The 15,421-nt window shown below is 43.6% G+C and overlaps 1 protein-coding gene across 1 annotated transcript in view; it reads left to right on the forward strand.

Annotated features, from left to right (window-relative positions):
- The window catches only part of LOC104471240 (olfactomedin-4-like), a 23,126-nt gene extending 17,692 nt beyond the window's left edge, over positions 1 to 5,434 (forward strand). Inside the window, 1 exon segment of the mRNA XM_010086509.1 lies at positions 4,641 to 5,434. Coding sequence (XP_010084811.1) covers positions 4,641 to 5,434 — 794 coding nt within the window.
- Positions 5,435 to 15,421: the final 9,987 nt, after the last annotated feature.

Here is a 15,421-nt window from a genome sequence, read left to right on the forward strand (position 1 = left end):
GGCGTAGCCTAATGCTGAAACTCGGGCAATCCTACTGGAGTCTTACAGGTGATTTCACTTTTACCTTATATTTTACCTCCTATGTACCCAAGACGTCTGTGGGTTTTGAGTGCTTTGGGTTGTGTTTTGAAATGAATGTGTCCATACACAAGGAGAGAGACATGCCTACAGGCACTTGAAAAGAGCTGGTCAGCACCTCCTCTCCAGAACTGCCTGAATGACCCCTGGAGACACGTGCACTTCTCCATTGGCTATGGAGGGAGCTTCACTGATGCACCCGAACCTTTAGTTGCCTGAAGGCAGGTCAGATGAACTCTGGCCCTCCACCTCATCCCCTGCTGGATGCTGACAGCATAAGTCTTCTCTGACACAGCTCAGTCAGCCTGTGTCTGTGCCCTGTGATACTGGTGAAGACTGAGGTATCTGTGTAGGTCTTCCTACGCCAGTGAGACAGTAGGAGCTATGACAACCCTTTCCCTGAGCTGCTCTGTCTCCTGTGTCTCAAGCCATAGTAAGGCTGGTAACAGCTCACACATCTGGATGCAGCGGTCTGTCTGATGGGAGATGAGCAGTGCACATCTGGTGCTTGGGAGCATGTGTGAGAGCGTAGCACCAGTCTGCTTCTGGTCTCTAGACCCATCACAGGAGTTTCCTAAAATGTGGGTCCCACCTTGTCCTGTGATCTTCATCTGCATAGGCGAACTGTGGTCTCTTCTCTTCTGTGATCAGATGCAGCTGCTTGGTGTGGGGAGGCTGCTGGAGGGTTTTTTTTGCACCTGTATTGTTGGAGTGAGAAGCTGATGTGTTCTGTGAGTGCTTCAGAGTGGAGTGGGGGAAGCGAGACCCAACAGGATGCATCTCATGCTCAGTTCTACAGCCCATTAGCCAAGCAATTCAGGCTCCCTCCAGTCCTGACAGCTAAGTGCCAGTCCTTTTCTGATGAATCAGAAGGATTAGTAAACAACTGAGCTGAGATACTGGTTTTTTATGCAGGGAGAAGGAGAAGTATGTGTGGATGTACCTATGTTAGTCCTCCTCTCACCTACTTGCTGCATAAGCATGAGAAAAAAGGAAGGTAAAAATACCAGGACACCATTTATCAGTGGCCCAAAACAGTGGAAAAAGGAGTAAAAAACTTGAAAGTTTGAATAATGCATATGGATTTATTTCAAGTACCTTCTAATATTTACAAAATTACATGACACTTTGTTTCCTTTGTGCATTTTTTTTCCCCACAAGACGAGACAGGGAGGCAAGTTTAGATTAAATAAACAACAATGAATTCTTCTGAACTCGTGCAAAAGACAGATCACCCCCTGACTACCACAGAGTTTTTTGGTAAAAAAAAACCCAACAATTCTGCTAGAGTTTTCAAGGAAATAAAAATCAAGCACATACTCTATAGAAACCTCAGACAATTTTTGATGTCATTAAAACGGAACACGCTTCTAACTTTATTTTAATAATTCATTGTTTCATAAATAAAAACCAAACAAATGTTCAGCAGAGAGATCTCTTTAAGGGAAGAAATAACAATTTATTATTTCTTTTGTAAAAAAAGGTCTCTCTGCTGAACACACGTTTGTTTTTTATTTATGAAACAACGTATGAATTATTAAAATAAATCTGGAATTGTGTTCTGCTTAATGACATGAAAAATTATTTGAGGTCGCATATAGATGAGCTTAGCAGTGCTTCACTACCTGCAAGCTTTGGTGCTATATTTTTCTAAGCAAATCAAGAGTTTGAGAGCATTTAACAACCATTTAATTCTGAGATAAGTTGATTGTGATTTAAGCACAGTAGTATATTCAACATGTCACCAGCTTGAAAGAAGCCCTCATGCTGGAGGTAACGATACATAATAGAGATCTAAAAAAAAAAACACAACCCAGTTCAGATTGATTTATGGAGTTGGCAGGCTGCAAGCCATTTTGCACTGGCTGCCTTAGCTTTCTTCCTTTGCATGAGCTGAGGTATAAGCACCTCCAAACAATGGTATCTGTGCCAAGTGCTGAGGCCATGTTACTAGCCGTGCTATGTGCCATTTCCAGAGTTGCAGCCTGGCTAGCCATACAGCAGTTCCTTCCTTGTGTGCTATATTTGGAAATGAGGTTTCTGCTCCAGGGCCTCATCCTTTGTAAAGCACTTAAGTGCATGCTTAAATGCTCATCTGCTCCAAGTCAGGAATGCTGATTTGCTGCAATTCTTGGTGGCACTGAGGGAAGCAATGCTCAACCAAGGTCATCCCCCATTTCAGCTGCAAGAATCCCAGGGCACAAGAGGGGCTGGGCGAGAAGACAGGGTTTTTCACAACTTGTGTCACCCTCTCTACCATGAGGTGGCACTCAGTGATGCAGAGCTGCTCCCATGGGCAATACTGACCCCAAAGAGGTTGCACACGTGGCCTGGGGACACAGGAATTTAGTTCAGCGTAGTGATTTGTATTTAATGTAAAGCTGCTTCCCAGCTTCCTCATAGATGTTGAGAGGAGTCTGCAGGTGACCCACATGTCCCACAAATCACTAGCACAAGAGAGCAAAAGACTGTAAGGGGTGAAAGTGTTACATAGTGGAAGGAAATAATACATTTTGAGAAGGGAGGAGACATGGAGAGCTTCACTGCCCAAATTAACTTTACACATTGTCACAAAAGTTACCCTCTTGCTTGGATATTGCTAACATTCAGGCCACAGGTTTTCTTGTCCCAGAGGTAGACCACTTTCTCTCTGGGCAAAGCAGATCAGAGAAAGGTTTCTCTACATTTGCAACATATCACCAAATATCTTGTTTCCCAGTCTTTTTCTGAGTACTTCATATTGGTCTGTCTCTGCATCTATTTCTATCTGTGGGATAGACTAGGATGGTTTTGAGAACAAGATACCTCCTAGGCTTTTTCTGTTGGTGACTTCAGGAGTTGTCAATTCAGCTCTATAAGTATTGCCTGGCCTTGCTTACGGATGGTCAGTTTTCAGGGCAAAGGGTAAATTCTCCCTCTGTTATTTCTCTTTCTTCTTTGCACTAAGACATAGGTTATATATATGCTAGTCGTTCCTTCGTATGACTGAGTTTGTGAACAGCCATTCTTTTCATACAGGCGGTAAGGAATCATAACATGGTACCCATGCAAAGTATTAAAACCTCGAAAGATAAGTTTGACTTTCATCATTGATGCCATAGCTGGTGGTACACAGAGTCTTGTGCTGAGGGAGGTATTACTAATGTCAAAGAATTGTGGCCATTAATTTATCCATTAATTGACATATGAGACTTGGGTCTATAAATATTATACTCCATCTTTAATAAGAAAGAAACACTGGAGTACCACTGAGCTTGTGAGCTGGTGCCAGTCATTTTACATCTCTGTCTCCATTACCTCAGGTGAACGTATCTTTACAATGAAAAATCTATTACACTTTTGTGGTGGTCATACTAAAAGCTAATGTTAACATTTGGAAAAAAGCATGCTGGTTTTTGCCAGCAGCACCTTCGAACTCATCAGAGGCCCACGGACACTTACAAGTGGAGAATTTTTTCCACCAGTGACTTACAATGCTGAGAGTTTATCAGGAAACAGGAATGTCACTGCCATTCACCATGAGTAAAGGGAAAGTATTTCTTGTATCTAAATTCATTTGGACTTTTTTGTTCCAAAGAGTGTTTATCATAATTGAATGTTCATTTTGATTTGTTGTTTGTTCCTATTAACTGTGGAAAAAATTCTACTAAGCCCAGCAGCACATCTTGAGAGATGTTCTGTAGGTGCAAAAAACAAAGATTTTGGGTAGCCAAATTAAAAAAAAAAAAAGAAAAGGATTTTTCCATGATCCTGAAAATGTCTTCATAGATGATATGTGGAAAACAGAGCTGTTCTGGTTCAGCTTGAAGTCATATTCTCTTTAGAGTTGCCTCGCATGAAAACTCAGAGTAATATCCATCTACGTTTCCTAGGCTGTGATTGTTACTGTCTGCAGATTTCTTTGAGGGCCTGAGGTGGAAGGCACCATGCAGCTGTGATGCACTGTTGTAAAGCTGTGATTCTGACAGGAGAATGCTAATCTGAAATGTGACTCTGGAATTGCTGTTGCTGCTGCTCCTTCCTTCTCCTCCTCAGTGAAATACACAGAAATCAGATGCTTCTCTTTCTTTTTTTCCCCATCTCCCATGCTCTCAGTTCCACTGAGGTAGAAAATAACCTAAACTGCTTCTGAAATTGTATTTTCCAAGGGATTTCCTAGTGCATCAGGCTGGCATGCATCAAATGAGTAGAAACAGAAATCTGTCCCTTGTCTGGAACAGCACAGTGAGCACGTATTTTCTGCAAATTAATCCTGACTGAGGATGGATGTCCCTATATTTTCTCCAGCCCCACCCTCCCCCACAACCCCCAAAATAGCTATAGTAATATGTACTTTTTTTTTTTTTTTTGACTAACTTTCTGAGTCAACTGGGAACACTTGATGACATCCAGTTGCTGACCTTGGCCCATAGTGAGCCTTTTACATGTGAAGCTATGAATTTATGTCTCTGCTTTGCCACAAAGCTAATCCCTAGTAAGCACACTTCAGACGCTACAGTATGGAAAATCTCTCTCCTAATGATGACATTTGGAAAACCTGTTTTTTTTCTCTTTAATTGCAGGTAGCTGCATTCACCGTGGACTGCTGAATGTTAGCCAGCCCTATATTGTAAAGCTGAACTGGAGAGGATTTTCCTACAAATATGGTTCCTGGGGTAGAGATTACTCTCCCTCTGACCCAGAGAATGAAGTCTATTGGGTTGCACCATTGAACACAAATGGGAGATACTTGGAATATTACAGAATTTATAACTCCTTTGATAATTTGCTGCTCTTTGAACCCACATATGAAAGTAGAATAACATATGGGGAAGGAAGCGGTGCTGCCCTTTATAATAATTTTTTGTACTATCACGCTTATAGTTCAAGAGATATGGTGAAACATAATATAAAAACAAACACCATGGTTTTGAGGAAGCAGCTTCCAAATGCTGCTATCGGTAACCGCTTCTCTTATGCAGGTGTATCATGGCAAGACATAGATTTTGCTGTGGATGAAAGTGGGTTATGGGTAATATATTCAACAGAAAATAGCATGGGCAACATTGTGATTAGCAAACTCAATGAGACCACACTTGATGTGCTAAATACTTGGCAGACAAGACAGTACAAGCCATCTGTTTCCAACGCTTTCATGTTATGTGGTGTTCTGTATGCCACAAGGCCACTGAACACTAGGAAAGAGGAAATCTTCTACATGTATGACACGAGTACTGGCCAAGAATCTAGAATTAGTGTCGTTATGGATAAAAAATTAGATACAATCCAGAGTATCAATTATAACCCCACAGATCAGAGATTGTATGTTTACAATGATGGTTACCTTCTAAGATATGATGTGACTTTTCAGGCTTAGTATCTCAGTGGCTTAAGCATGCAATAAAACTGACAGCAACTAAAATGAGAAAGCCGATATACCTTTAGACAATGCTATTGCCAGTTCAGGGTTTGTCTGGTCTAATGTGGTGTACCTATGGGTGCTATATGTATTACTTATAACCTTCCGAGGAATTGCCCACTCTGGTAAGCAGTATTGCTGGTAGCGGGGTTTGGCACTACTGGGTTCTTTAGATTTTGATTGGTGTTTATTAGTGTTCAGTGCTTTGCAATTGTCCTGCCTCTAAGGGTAGATTTACTGCATAGATTTAGCACATTTTGTTCACAGAAATTGATGGTCACAGACTATCTACTGACTAAGAAGCTAATTATCCACTGATGTGCATTTGTCAGTGTAACATAGGCAAGTCACCCAGAAACTGAGAATGAATTTCCATTGATCTTCATCACAGTGAATTAAGACCTTAGAAAATAATCAAAGGATTGAAATAGTAGAGGAAGTAGACTTGGTCGAAGGACAGCAACACATTTGTTAGGTGGAAGCAGCAGTATCTGGCTCAAGGCTTCAGGAGAAAGGGTAGAAATGTACTTTGCTGTTTGGATTCCTACCATAGGGAGGGAAGAGAAGGCATGGAGGCAGGGACAGAGCTCTCTGCCCTCGCCATTGCTGATGCAGTGGAACAGCTGCCCCCTGGGGCCTTGCCTGTAGCTGCCTCACTTCAGCTCAGCCATCCCCCAAGCTGCCATAGAATCAGGCTGGCTTCCTGGAGTGACTGGGGGGGGGGCAAAACTGGCAGCAGGGCTTTCATCAACTTCTTCTCTCTCTTACCCTGCTGCCCTTAGAAGCTCCCTGTGCCTAGACCTGGCCTTGTGAATGGTCTTACTGCAATCTAGCCATGTTTTGTGGTCACAATGGCTCTATTTTCCTGGCAGTACCCTGTTTTCCTCTCCTTTATGCTCTTGTAAACTGATGCAAATCCTCCCATTGACTTTATTGGCCATGAGTAGCTCTTAAGTGCATATCATGCATTGCTATAGAATGACAGCTGTGTTATTTAATGTGCCTCTATTCAGCATTTTTGCCATTCTGTAATTAGCTTCCTGAGAGCCTTGTTAGGGTAGGTCCAATTTGTTCCCTGGGTAATTCTGTCTCACAGCAAGGTAAGAGGTCTTGTGGAAAACAGAAGTCTGGTAAAACTAGTTGGATATATGATGTGTTTCTTTTTGTTTTGATGGGTATTGTGTAATAGTTTCTGAGTGTGTGCACTGTAACAATGTTTTACCTTCATCATGAAAGCAGGCTGAAATACTGAAATTCTCTGCAGCGACGAAGAAAGTTCATGTGGTTCATTTTCTTCTGTTACCTGTGCAATCATATCTGTGTCCTCTGATAATCAAAATCAATAGGTATGAAAATTACTGCTTTTGTTTTAATAAAAATAAATATTTCAAAGAATCTCAGCTGTGCTATAGAGCCACATAAAGCTGCTTGTGACAAATGGGTAACTTTTGGAATGCAAAGGGAAGCCAGGGAACCAAATGTTTGAAGCAGGATCATTGCACTGACTTCGGGCTCTGTGTGCTTAAACACCTCTGGGAACAACGCAAGGTGTGAATCAGTATGTCAGCAAGTACCTAAGAGGAACTTTATTTCCCCACACAGAAGTATGCCAGCTGGTTAGGGTAACATTTCTCCACCAAGCTGAGATGTTACTTGAGATATCAGAGGCTGCTGAACTGATGACAGGTTTTGAAGTCAGGTGCTGCCACTTATCAGGTGTCAGCATCTGTTTCTTGGAAACCTGTGAAATGAATTTGAAAGCCATGGAGGCATTGGTGCAGTAATCTGATCAGTCAGCACAAGCAGGGCTGATGTGTGAATATTCCGTAACAGCCCAAGCAAGGATTTGGCTGAAAAAGGAAGAATAAAATAACTGCAAAAATTTTTTCCTTCTACATCTGTGTGTGTGTGTCATGGAAAGTGAGCAGCTCTTCACTTATTGTCAAGAAATGCTGTCAGCATGAGCCCTGAGGCTCCTCAGCTCACCACCATTTGGGGAGGGAGTTGATGTTAGCACGTGTGTGACCAATTCTGGTGAATTGACTGTGATTCTCAAGTCCTTCCTGGGGACGGGTCCTTGTGGTCTAGCCTTCTCCCCTTTGGAAAGAGCAGTTGGGCCTGGACTGGAGTCTTCCACAGTGGCGATGGAGGCAGGGATGCTGTGGCTGTTCCATGCTTGGTTGCGGTGTGACCTGTCACTGGGCTCCAGCTGGACCTCACTGAGGTGGCCCAGAGGTGGGAAGACAGCGGCAGTGGCCGCCTCTTCAGGGACCACACAATGTCACTTCAGAGAAGATAAAACACAGTTGGGTTAGACCTTGGCAGCTCAATACCAGAAGGAAAGCAGAAACATCCCTGCCCTTGTAAATCCTTAAAATCTCTTGTGTGGAGGGGGTGGGTCAGGATCTTTCAGTCTCGGCAAGACTGAGCTTGTCCTTTGATTTTTGTCCTGTGCTGATATTTCTCATGCAGCTGGTGCCAGGGTGCAGCAGAGGCTCCCCTGGGGTCTATCAGGGCAGGGCCTGGCAGCCAGGGCCCATCCCACCGCCCCAGCCAGGAGTGAGGCAGCCGGGGGGCACTGGGGCGGCCCTGGCTCTGGGCATCGAGCACCTCCCTGGGGACGGGGACAGGCTGAGGCTGGGCTGGGACATGGGCCCATGGGTGGGCCTGGCTCAGCAGTACCCATGGCTGGGCAGAGCTGTGAGGAGCTGGAGACCAGTCCTGCTGTGGCATCATTGGGGCAGGGGCTGGCGGCCCTGGGGGGCTGACATGGGGCTCTGGGCAGGGTTGGGGGGAGCCCTGGGGAGTGGGCAGAGTGGGCAGTGAGGCCTGTGAGTGTCCCTGGGGCCTTGGCAGTTGTGGGCAGTTCTGTGAATAAGAGGCTCTACAGAGCCGTAGGAAGATCCTTTTAAAAACAGAAAAATAAAGGCAGCAAATGACTATATTCCAGCTCTTGGCCTATTGATTTGGCATCTCCCCGTGGAGGTTTTAGGGGTATATAAACAATATTGAGCATAAATAGCACCTGCCAGAGAGCTTGAAGGAGAGGACATCTGTCTGCACGGTGACACAGGGAACTGCAGTACAGGGACTTTGATGTAATTTCGTTGATGAGTGGTTTTCACGCTGCCTACCTTGAGGCACCTAAGGTGGGAGATTTGGCTCTGATCCGTGCAAAGATTGTGCATGGGGAAAGAGGGACCTTCTGCAATGAAGCACTTCAAGAGGGAGTAATACATCTTTTCACTTCTTCCAGTAGACTTGTCCTTTTGGGCCTTGTATGACGGTGGTTCGGTAGTGCTGGCTGTTAAAGTGTGTTCTTGAGCTGGCCATTGCACACTACTTTGGGCAGGCTTCACTCCCTGTCCTTGTTGCTTCCTCTCCTGTAGTTGTGCTACCTCTGCTTTGTTTTGGAGGGTGCTTCCTCCTCTCCTTCCTCCTTGGTCATGGAGAAATTCTCACTCCCATGCTTCCCTGCACTGGACCATTTCTTAGGCAGCATGCAGTGACACAAGTTTCATCCTGACCCTTTTCACCCAGGCTTTCCTGACATCCACTGACCTTGTTCCCCCCTGGTCTGTTCAAAGTGAAGTGACAAATTCATCCTCTTTTGCCTTTTGCAGTTCTCCTTGGTCCCACCCTTTCTTTAACAAGTTAGATACAAGCTCTTTATTCTTTGGTCCAGGACTTTCACATCCTTCCCTCTCAGCAGCCCTGTTACCTGAGCCTCCCTGCTTTGCTGCCCAAGTGATGCCAGCCTCCCTCATCCCCCTGTTCCCTTGTCACACACCCTTCCCTTTATCCCACACTGACACTTTTCTCTGGGATGCCCTCTCCAAACAGATCTATCAGCTTCCTAGGGCTCCTCCAAATTTCTCATGAATTTCTCTCTGAAGCTCCTGATAAATTGCCAGCTGACTACAGCTAACTTGTTGCCTTCAGTAGGAGACCGGTGTTTATTTGCATCATGTATTCAATTAGCTGGCACATGAGAGCATAAAGCTGGCACATACCAACTCTCTTATTATTCATTCCCGTATGTCGCTCCCTCAGTCTCTGTTATATTCACTTGTTGTATCTTGTCTTAAATGGAGATTGTATGTTCCTCAAGGAACATCATACAACATAACCTGTCTTTTAGTTTGGGGTAGTACAGCGCCTAGCACAACAGGCTGCTATCTTCCTCCTCTCCTAGGTACTTCTGAGCAACAAACAATAAAGAGCAGCAAGAGCTGGCCAGGGATTGTTGCATGCATCTGTGTTTTTGTCTGAATTTTCATGCATGCTGCTACGTGTGCTGCATATAAATTGGCTTTGAAAAGTAGGCAAACAATATGCTTCCAGACAACTGTGTAAACATTCTGTTAGAAACTGTTTCAGTAGCTATGTGCACATAATGTAGCTACAATACATCCCTAAATTTGTACCATGTGGGGTAAGATCACTCTTCCTCCTGTAAATATTTGATTTCTTTCCTTTCTTTCTTTGCATTTTTGTGACTGCACAACAGTTGCTCCCTGAAAGCCAGGGACTGATGGCACAACTGTGCACCACACACAGAGCCTGAAGCCATGGTCTTTTTCATAGTGCCAAACACGCTGTGATTTTGCAGGACTAGGAGTTCTCCTTCTAATAGAACAAAATGCTCACCTTGTATCTGAGCTGGGTTTGGAGAGATGAGAATTAAGGAATCACAACGTTATGGTTTGTAAAAGTAAACACGTATGAGGGCGAGTGTGTGTGTCTAGCAGGAATCCTGTCTTCCCCTCTGCTTGCTGAGTTGCTGCCAGTTTGCAAGCTGTTAGCCACGTACAGGGAAGCAAATGAAGTGAGGGAAGCTACATGGACAACCGTTCTTGCAAGTCTTCAGGGAATGACTCCTGCCACTAGCCTACATTCTCTGGGTCAGTTGGGCTGTACTTGGCCTTGGGCCATGGATGAGGGCAAATCTGGCTTTAAACTATTGCTCTTCCTCAGCAATGTGTCTGGAAAGTGGTGACCCAGTCCCCAGTGCCGCAGCTCCTAAATTTCTTTATCTTCTGCCTACTACATGTGATTCCTAGGGAGTGGTGGGACACAACCACATCCCACATACATCCTTCTGCCTTTGGTACATGTATTATTCTGGAGAGGGAAAGAAAGAGGGAAAGATGCAGACAATGCTGCTACACAGTTAGTGGACCCACCAATGGCAGAAGGTGTCACTGGAGGAAAACATCTGAGTGCACTGCTCTTGCCTGAGGCTGTGCAGAAGAGTGGCAGAATCCTAGACAGAGATCCCAGGAGATCTCCTTGACCACCCCTCTGCTTGAAGGCAGGATCACAGATGTTTGAGCTGCCCTTGACAACTGTTTGTGTAATCTGTTCTTAAAACCTCTAATGATGGAGATTTCACAGTCTCCCTAGGTGGCCTCTTTTGACACTTACCTACCCTCAAAACTAGGAAATTTTTCATAAACCTTCTCTGCTGCAAATTAAGTGGATTTAAGAAGATAAGCATGACTGTGTTGCTGAGACCAAAGGCTCAGCTGTCCCTGTGTTCTGTACACAACAGTGGCCAATAGCAGAGGCTTCAGAAAAGTGTATAAGGAGCAGGGGAAGGATGCAGTGATAATCCCTCCACTGGACCACCTTAGGCTGAGCTTCAGGAATGTTTTCTTGATCTGTCTGCAACAGAGTCAAAGCACAGTGAACTCTCATCTGTGTAAGAACAATTTACGTAGTGGAAAATGTTTTTTGATATATCTATCAAATCTTCTCTTTTCTAGATGAAGAAAGCCCAATTTCCCACCCCTTCCTCCTAGGTCGTGTTTTATAAACCTTGTAAAATTTCAGTCTCCTTTCAGTTGACCTACAAGTCTTTTTGTCACTATTGAGGAGAATGGACCAGTTGCTTCTAGATGTCATTAATAACACCTTGAGCTGGCACCATCTTTTGTATTGCTGATGGGGTTGGGCCCCATCTCATTTGAAAGGAAAGCACTAAAAAGCCAGGAAAAGAAAAAACAAGAAGGAAGCTAACACCCTAGCCCAATTAACTTCCCTGAACAGGGAGAGTCCCAAGGTCTGCCTCCTATGCCTATGTTCATGAATGGTGTGCATGAGATATACATAAGCTCTCTAAGTTACAGGAGCCAGCCCTAGGACTCCTTCATCAGAGAGGCACAGAAGAATTAGGATGTCATTATCCCTTTGGCTTCAAGGATATTGCACTCCTGTGTGCATGGTAAAACTGTTCTCGAAGAAGAGATGCAGAATTTGCATCCAAACCCTACACTCCAGCCCCTGTATTATTCCCTGCTGGTGCTATAATAAGAGTTTAGGGCTATATGGATTTGTACGGGGTTTGGCTCTGACTCCTAGTGTCACAATGGTAACTAACTAAGAGATTTCACACTTTGGCATTTCCTTCTGGCTGGCTCAGAGTGTCAGTTGTTCTGCATCCTCCTCTCAGAAGCTCGGGTCTCTCATTGGATTGCATGGGGAATCGAGGATACATCTGTGCCCTGCGGTGCAACTCCTTACAGTGACACTTGAGTGCTGGCCCTAAGCCTAGATGATGTAAAGCCGCCAGTGCCTCTTGGACCAAGGACAGAAATCTCTTTGCCGTCTTTCATTTGTCAGTAGTCTATACTTCTTTAAGCTGAAAAACAAGATAGCTGTTTTAGCATGATCCTAACATGAGCACTTGGCTAGCAGGCTATGCTAGTGTGACTAACTTGCTTCCAGAGTGCAAGCACTGTGCCACAGGAATGATCCAGCTTGTTCGGAAATACCTGACAAACCCCTCTGTGCAGTGTGGTGTGGGTACATTGACAGGCAATTTCCTCAGCTCTGGGCACTCTGCAACTGGATGTGGGAATGCCTTTTGTGCCTTTACCTAGTGATCCATAGCTTTGTTAACCTACTGGATTCTTGGCTAATTTTGCATGCATTTGTGCGACTCGATTAATTAGCTCCTGATCTGTAATCAGGGTGGGCCAAAGAAGGCTCTGGAAAGGCTGAGGTGGTGGAGGGTTGCTGCAATTGAAGATCAGTGTATGAAAGGCTGGCATAAAAGAACTCAGGTTCTTGATGTTTATGTGGGAAACACATACATAAGCTGCACAAATCATTACCATCTGTATTATGAACAGACCCCAGAGCATCAACCTGTTCTATTAGTTGCCTATGCTGGAAATAATGTTTATGTTAGCAAAGCTGAAGTACAAATCCTTATGCATAATGCAGGACACTTTATACATTTGACAGGAAAGCAATTTGAAACATTTTGAATGGAAACATTCTCTGCTGAATTGTTGTATTGTGATGAAAAACACCCCCAAGAAACAGTGACGTTAAAGACGCTGCGTCTTTGGGACTCAGGAAAGTTTGGCACGATCAAACGCACCTTGATTTAACAGTTTCTGCATCTTCTTTTTTGGTGTTTTAAAGGGGGAAAAGATTCTTTTGGCTTTTAGAATGGGAATAATAATGGTTAGCTTTTCTTATAGTGTCTTTTATCTGTGGGCCACAGAGTCTTTCAGTAACAGTAATTTAGCATTGGAAACCTCAACATGAAGAAGGGGAAGATATAATAATACTCCTCATATTGATGCTAAATTCCATGCCTTTATAAATGAGGAAGGAGAAAAAGTCAGCTGGAAGTTGTGAAAGATCTCTTTATCTGCAAAGCATTTCTTTTATATATTCCCTCCCCTTGAGGAATGTGTAGCTTTGCAGAATCGGGGACAGCCAGGTTTCTGTAGGTCAGACAAAGTGTGTACATTTGGGCTTTTGTCTCTGTGCTGACTACTGGGGTTTTTTCCCTTCAAGCAACCTGACTCCCTTAAAAACTTTGGGGTGCAGTCTATGCAGGTTCACACTGTGCCCTGCTACGCAGGACACGAGCTGGGGTGGGGATTGGTATAGCTTCTGGCATTGCCAGCACCTGCAGGGATTTCTTAGTGCAAATCTTTGGGAACCAGATTATGTTTTGGAAGTGATTCTTTGATGTCTTCTTATTGAGGGCCTGGGGGCTTTAACTGTGTGTCTGTTCTCTGGGGGAGATGGGAAGTATTTTCTCTTTTCCCTAGCTCAAACTAATTTCTGCTTTTCCCTTTGTATTGGTAGTAAGAGAAATGGCCCAGAGAGATTCAGAGGTGCACCTGCAGACACAGAATCAGGCTCAAGGAAGATGGTTATTATTTTTCTTATTCTGATTTTCTTGAATGATGTCCAGAACCTGGAGTGATGGTCACAGCATAAGAACCTCAAGATGCAAGAATCACCTTCTGTTGATTTTTAGTTGTAGCCAGTGTTAACTCTTCATGTTTCCATATGGAGAAATATGAGCAAAGAATTTCTTCCTGTTGCAAAGCAGCTTTCCTAAAGACATTTTAATATAGTTAATCTGTCAATGGATTTTTAAGTGCAGCTATTCACCTCCTGGAAATGGAATTGTGGATTCATAAGCAGATCACAAAAATACATCTTTGCAACCCTCAGAAAAATAACTGTTATTGTCTATATTGTAAGGGAAATAGGTCTGAGTTCAAGTGGAACAGACTGACACTAGTTCATACTGGTGAGAATTCGAAGTTCTTTTACAGATAAGTCTTGAATAAATCTAGTTAGAGAGGTTCAGAGCAGAGCCAGGGAGTGAGTAAACACCATGTGGATGATCAGCAGTCCAGCATGGTTTCTCATCCTCCATTATTTAGTCGATCTTCTCTTCTGCTTGCAGCACGAGGATTTCTATGATTCACAGGCAGGTCATGGGTATATTTTTTCACAGCTCAAGAAACTGAGTTCCATATGGAAAACATGAGCTAGAAGTTTTTCCACTGCCAGCTTATGATGGGGTTTTGGACAGGATGTCCTAAGAAGTGTGTCCAAGGTAGTCTGAAGATGATACTATCAGGATAACAGTGAAAGATGTAAAGACCGGGATGTTACCAAAACAGAAAGAAGGGGTTTGAATGGCTTGGCTTTGAAAGGATTTTGGGGTGAACAAATAACAAGCACAGACCACAAGGTTTCTGGACTCGCAGTTTTCAAGAGAAATAGTGCTTGACCAAAATTTCCTAGCACTTAAATACTTTATTAAGTAAGATTTTAGCACATTTTTCCTTTAAATAAATAGTGTGTGTTTACAGCTTGTAGAATATGTCCACAGTGTACTTTGGCCAAGAAATATTTTGTACCCATAAATCACACAAGTTTACTTCATACAGTGAAAAATGCTGTTAGTTGAACAATGCACTGAACAGGGTTTAGCGGTAGCACCTGTGGAGCATTCCTGGGAGTTAATCCTTCATGTATCTCAGTGAGGAATTATTAGTAGTCTGCAACAGGATGAAAACCACCCTGCATTAGCCCACATTTTAAAAAGCTTCTACTTTTCTGAACAAAACACAAGTTAGGTGGTATCATAGGTACTAGTGGCTGTATTGACAAGGTCTCAGTTTTACTGCTGAAATAGGGTGCTCCAAAAAACACCACTTAGCTTAGACATTGCAGACATGATCACCAGAAAAGTGGTTAATGTGCTGAGAGCTGGAAAAGAGATGATGGTTAAATGGAGCAAAAATTGCCATTTTGTACCTGGCTCTTCACAAACCTGCCTTCGTTTGCAGCTGTATTGTGTCATCAAACCATGTGCAATCTATGGGGTTTCAGCTGCATGACTTCCATTAACTTTAACCAGAGTCAGGAGAATAAACTGCTGAGCAAAGCACTCTGAAAATATACCCCTCCATTCTTAACAATTACATTACTTTGCTTTGTGCAGTGGGGAATCTTCAGGAGGCAGAGCTGAATGCTCCATCATTTCAATACCTGCTCTTTGTGCACAATGAAATCAGCACTGTTTGCAGCCTGCTCCCTACTACGGTCAACGACTGATTTCACTGCACAAATTACCAGATGATTGACTTCAGCATTTCTCTACATGAAACAGATAAA

Source organism: Pterocles gutturalis, unplaced genomic scaffold, assembly GCF_000699245.1.
Source record: "Pterocles gutturalis isolate BGI_N339 unplaced genomic scaffold, ASM69924v1 scaffold8056, whole genome shotgun sequence".
Taxonomy (NCBI): Eukaryota; Metazoa; Chordata; class Aves; order Pterocliformes; family Pteroclidae; genus Pterocles; species Pterocles gutturalis.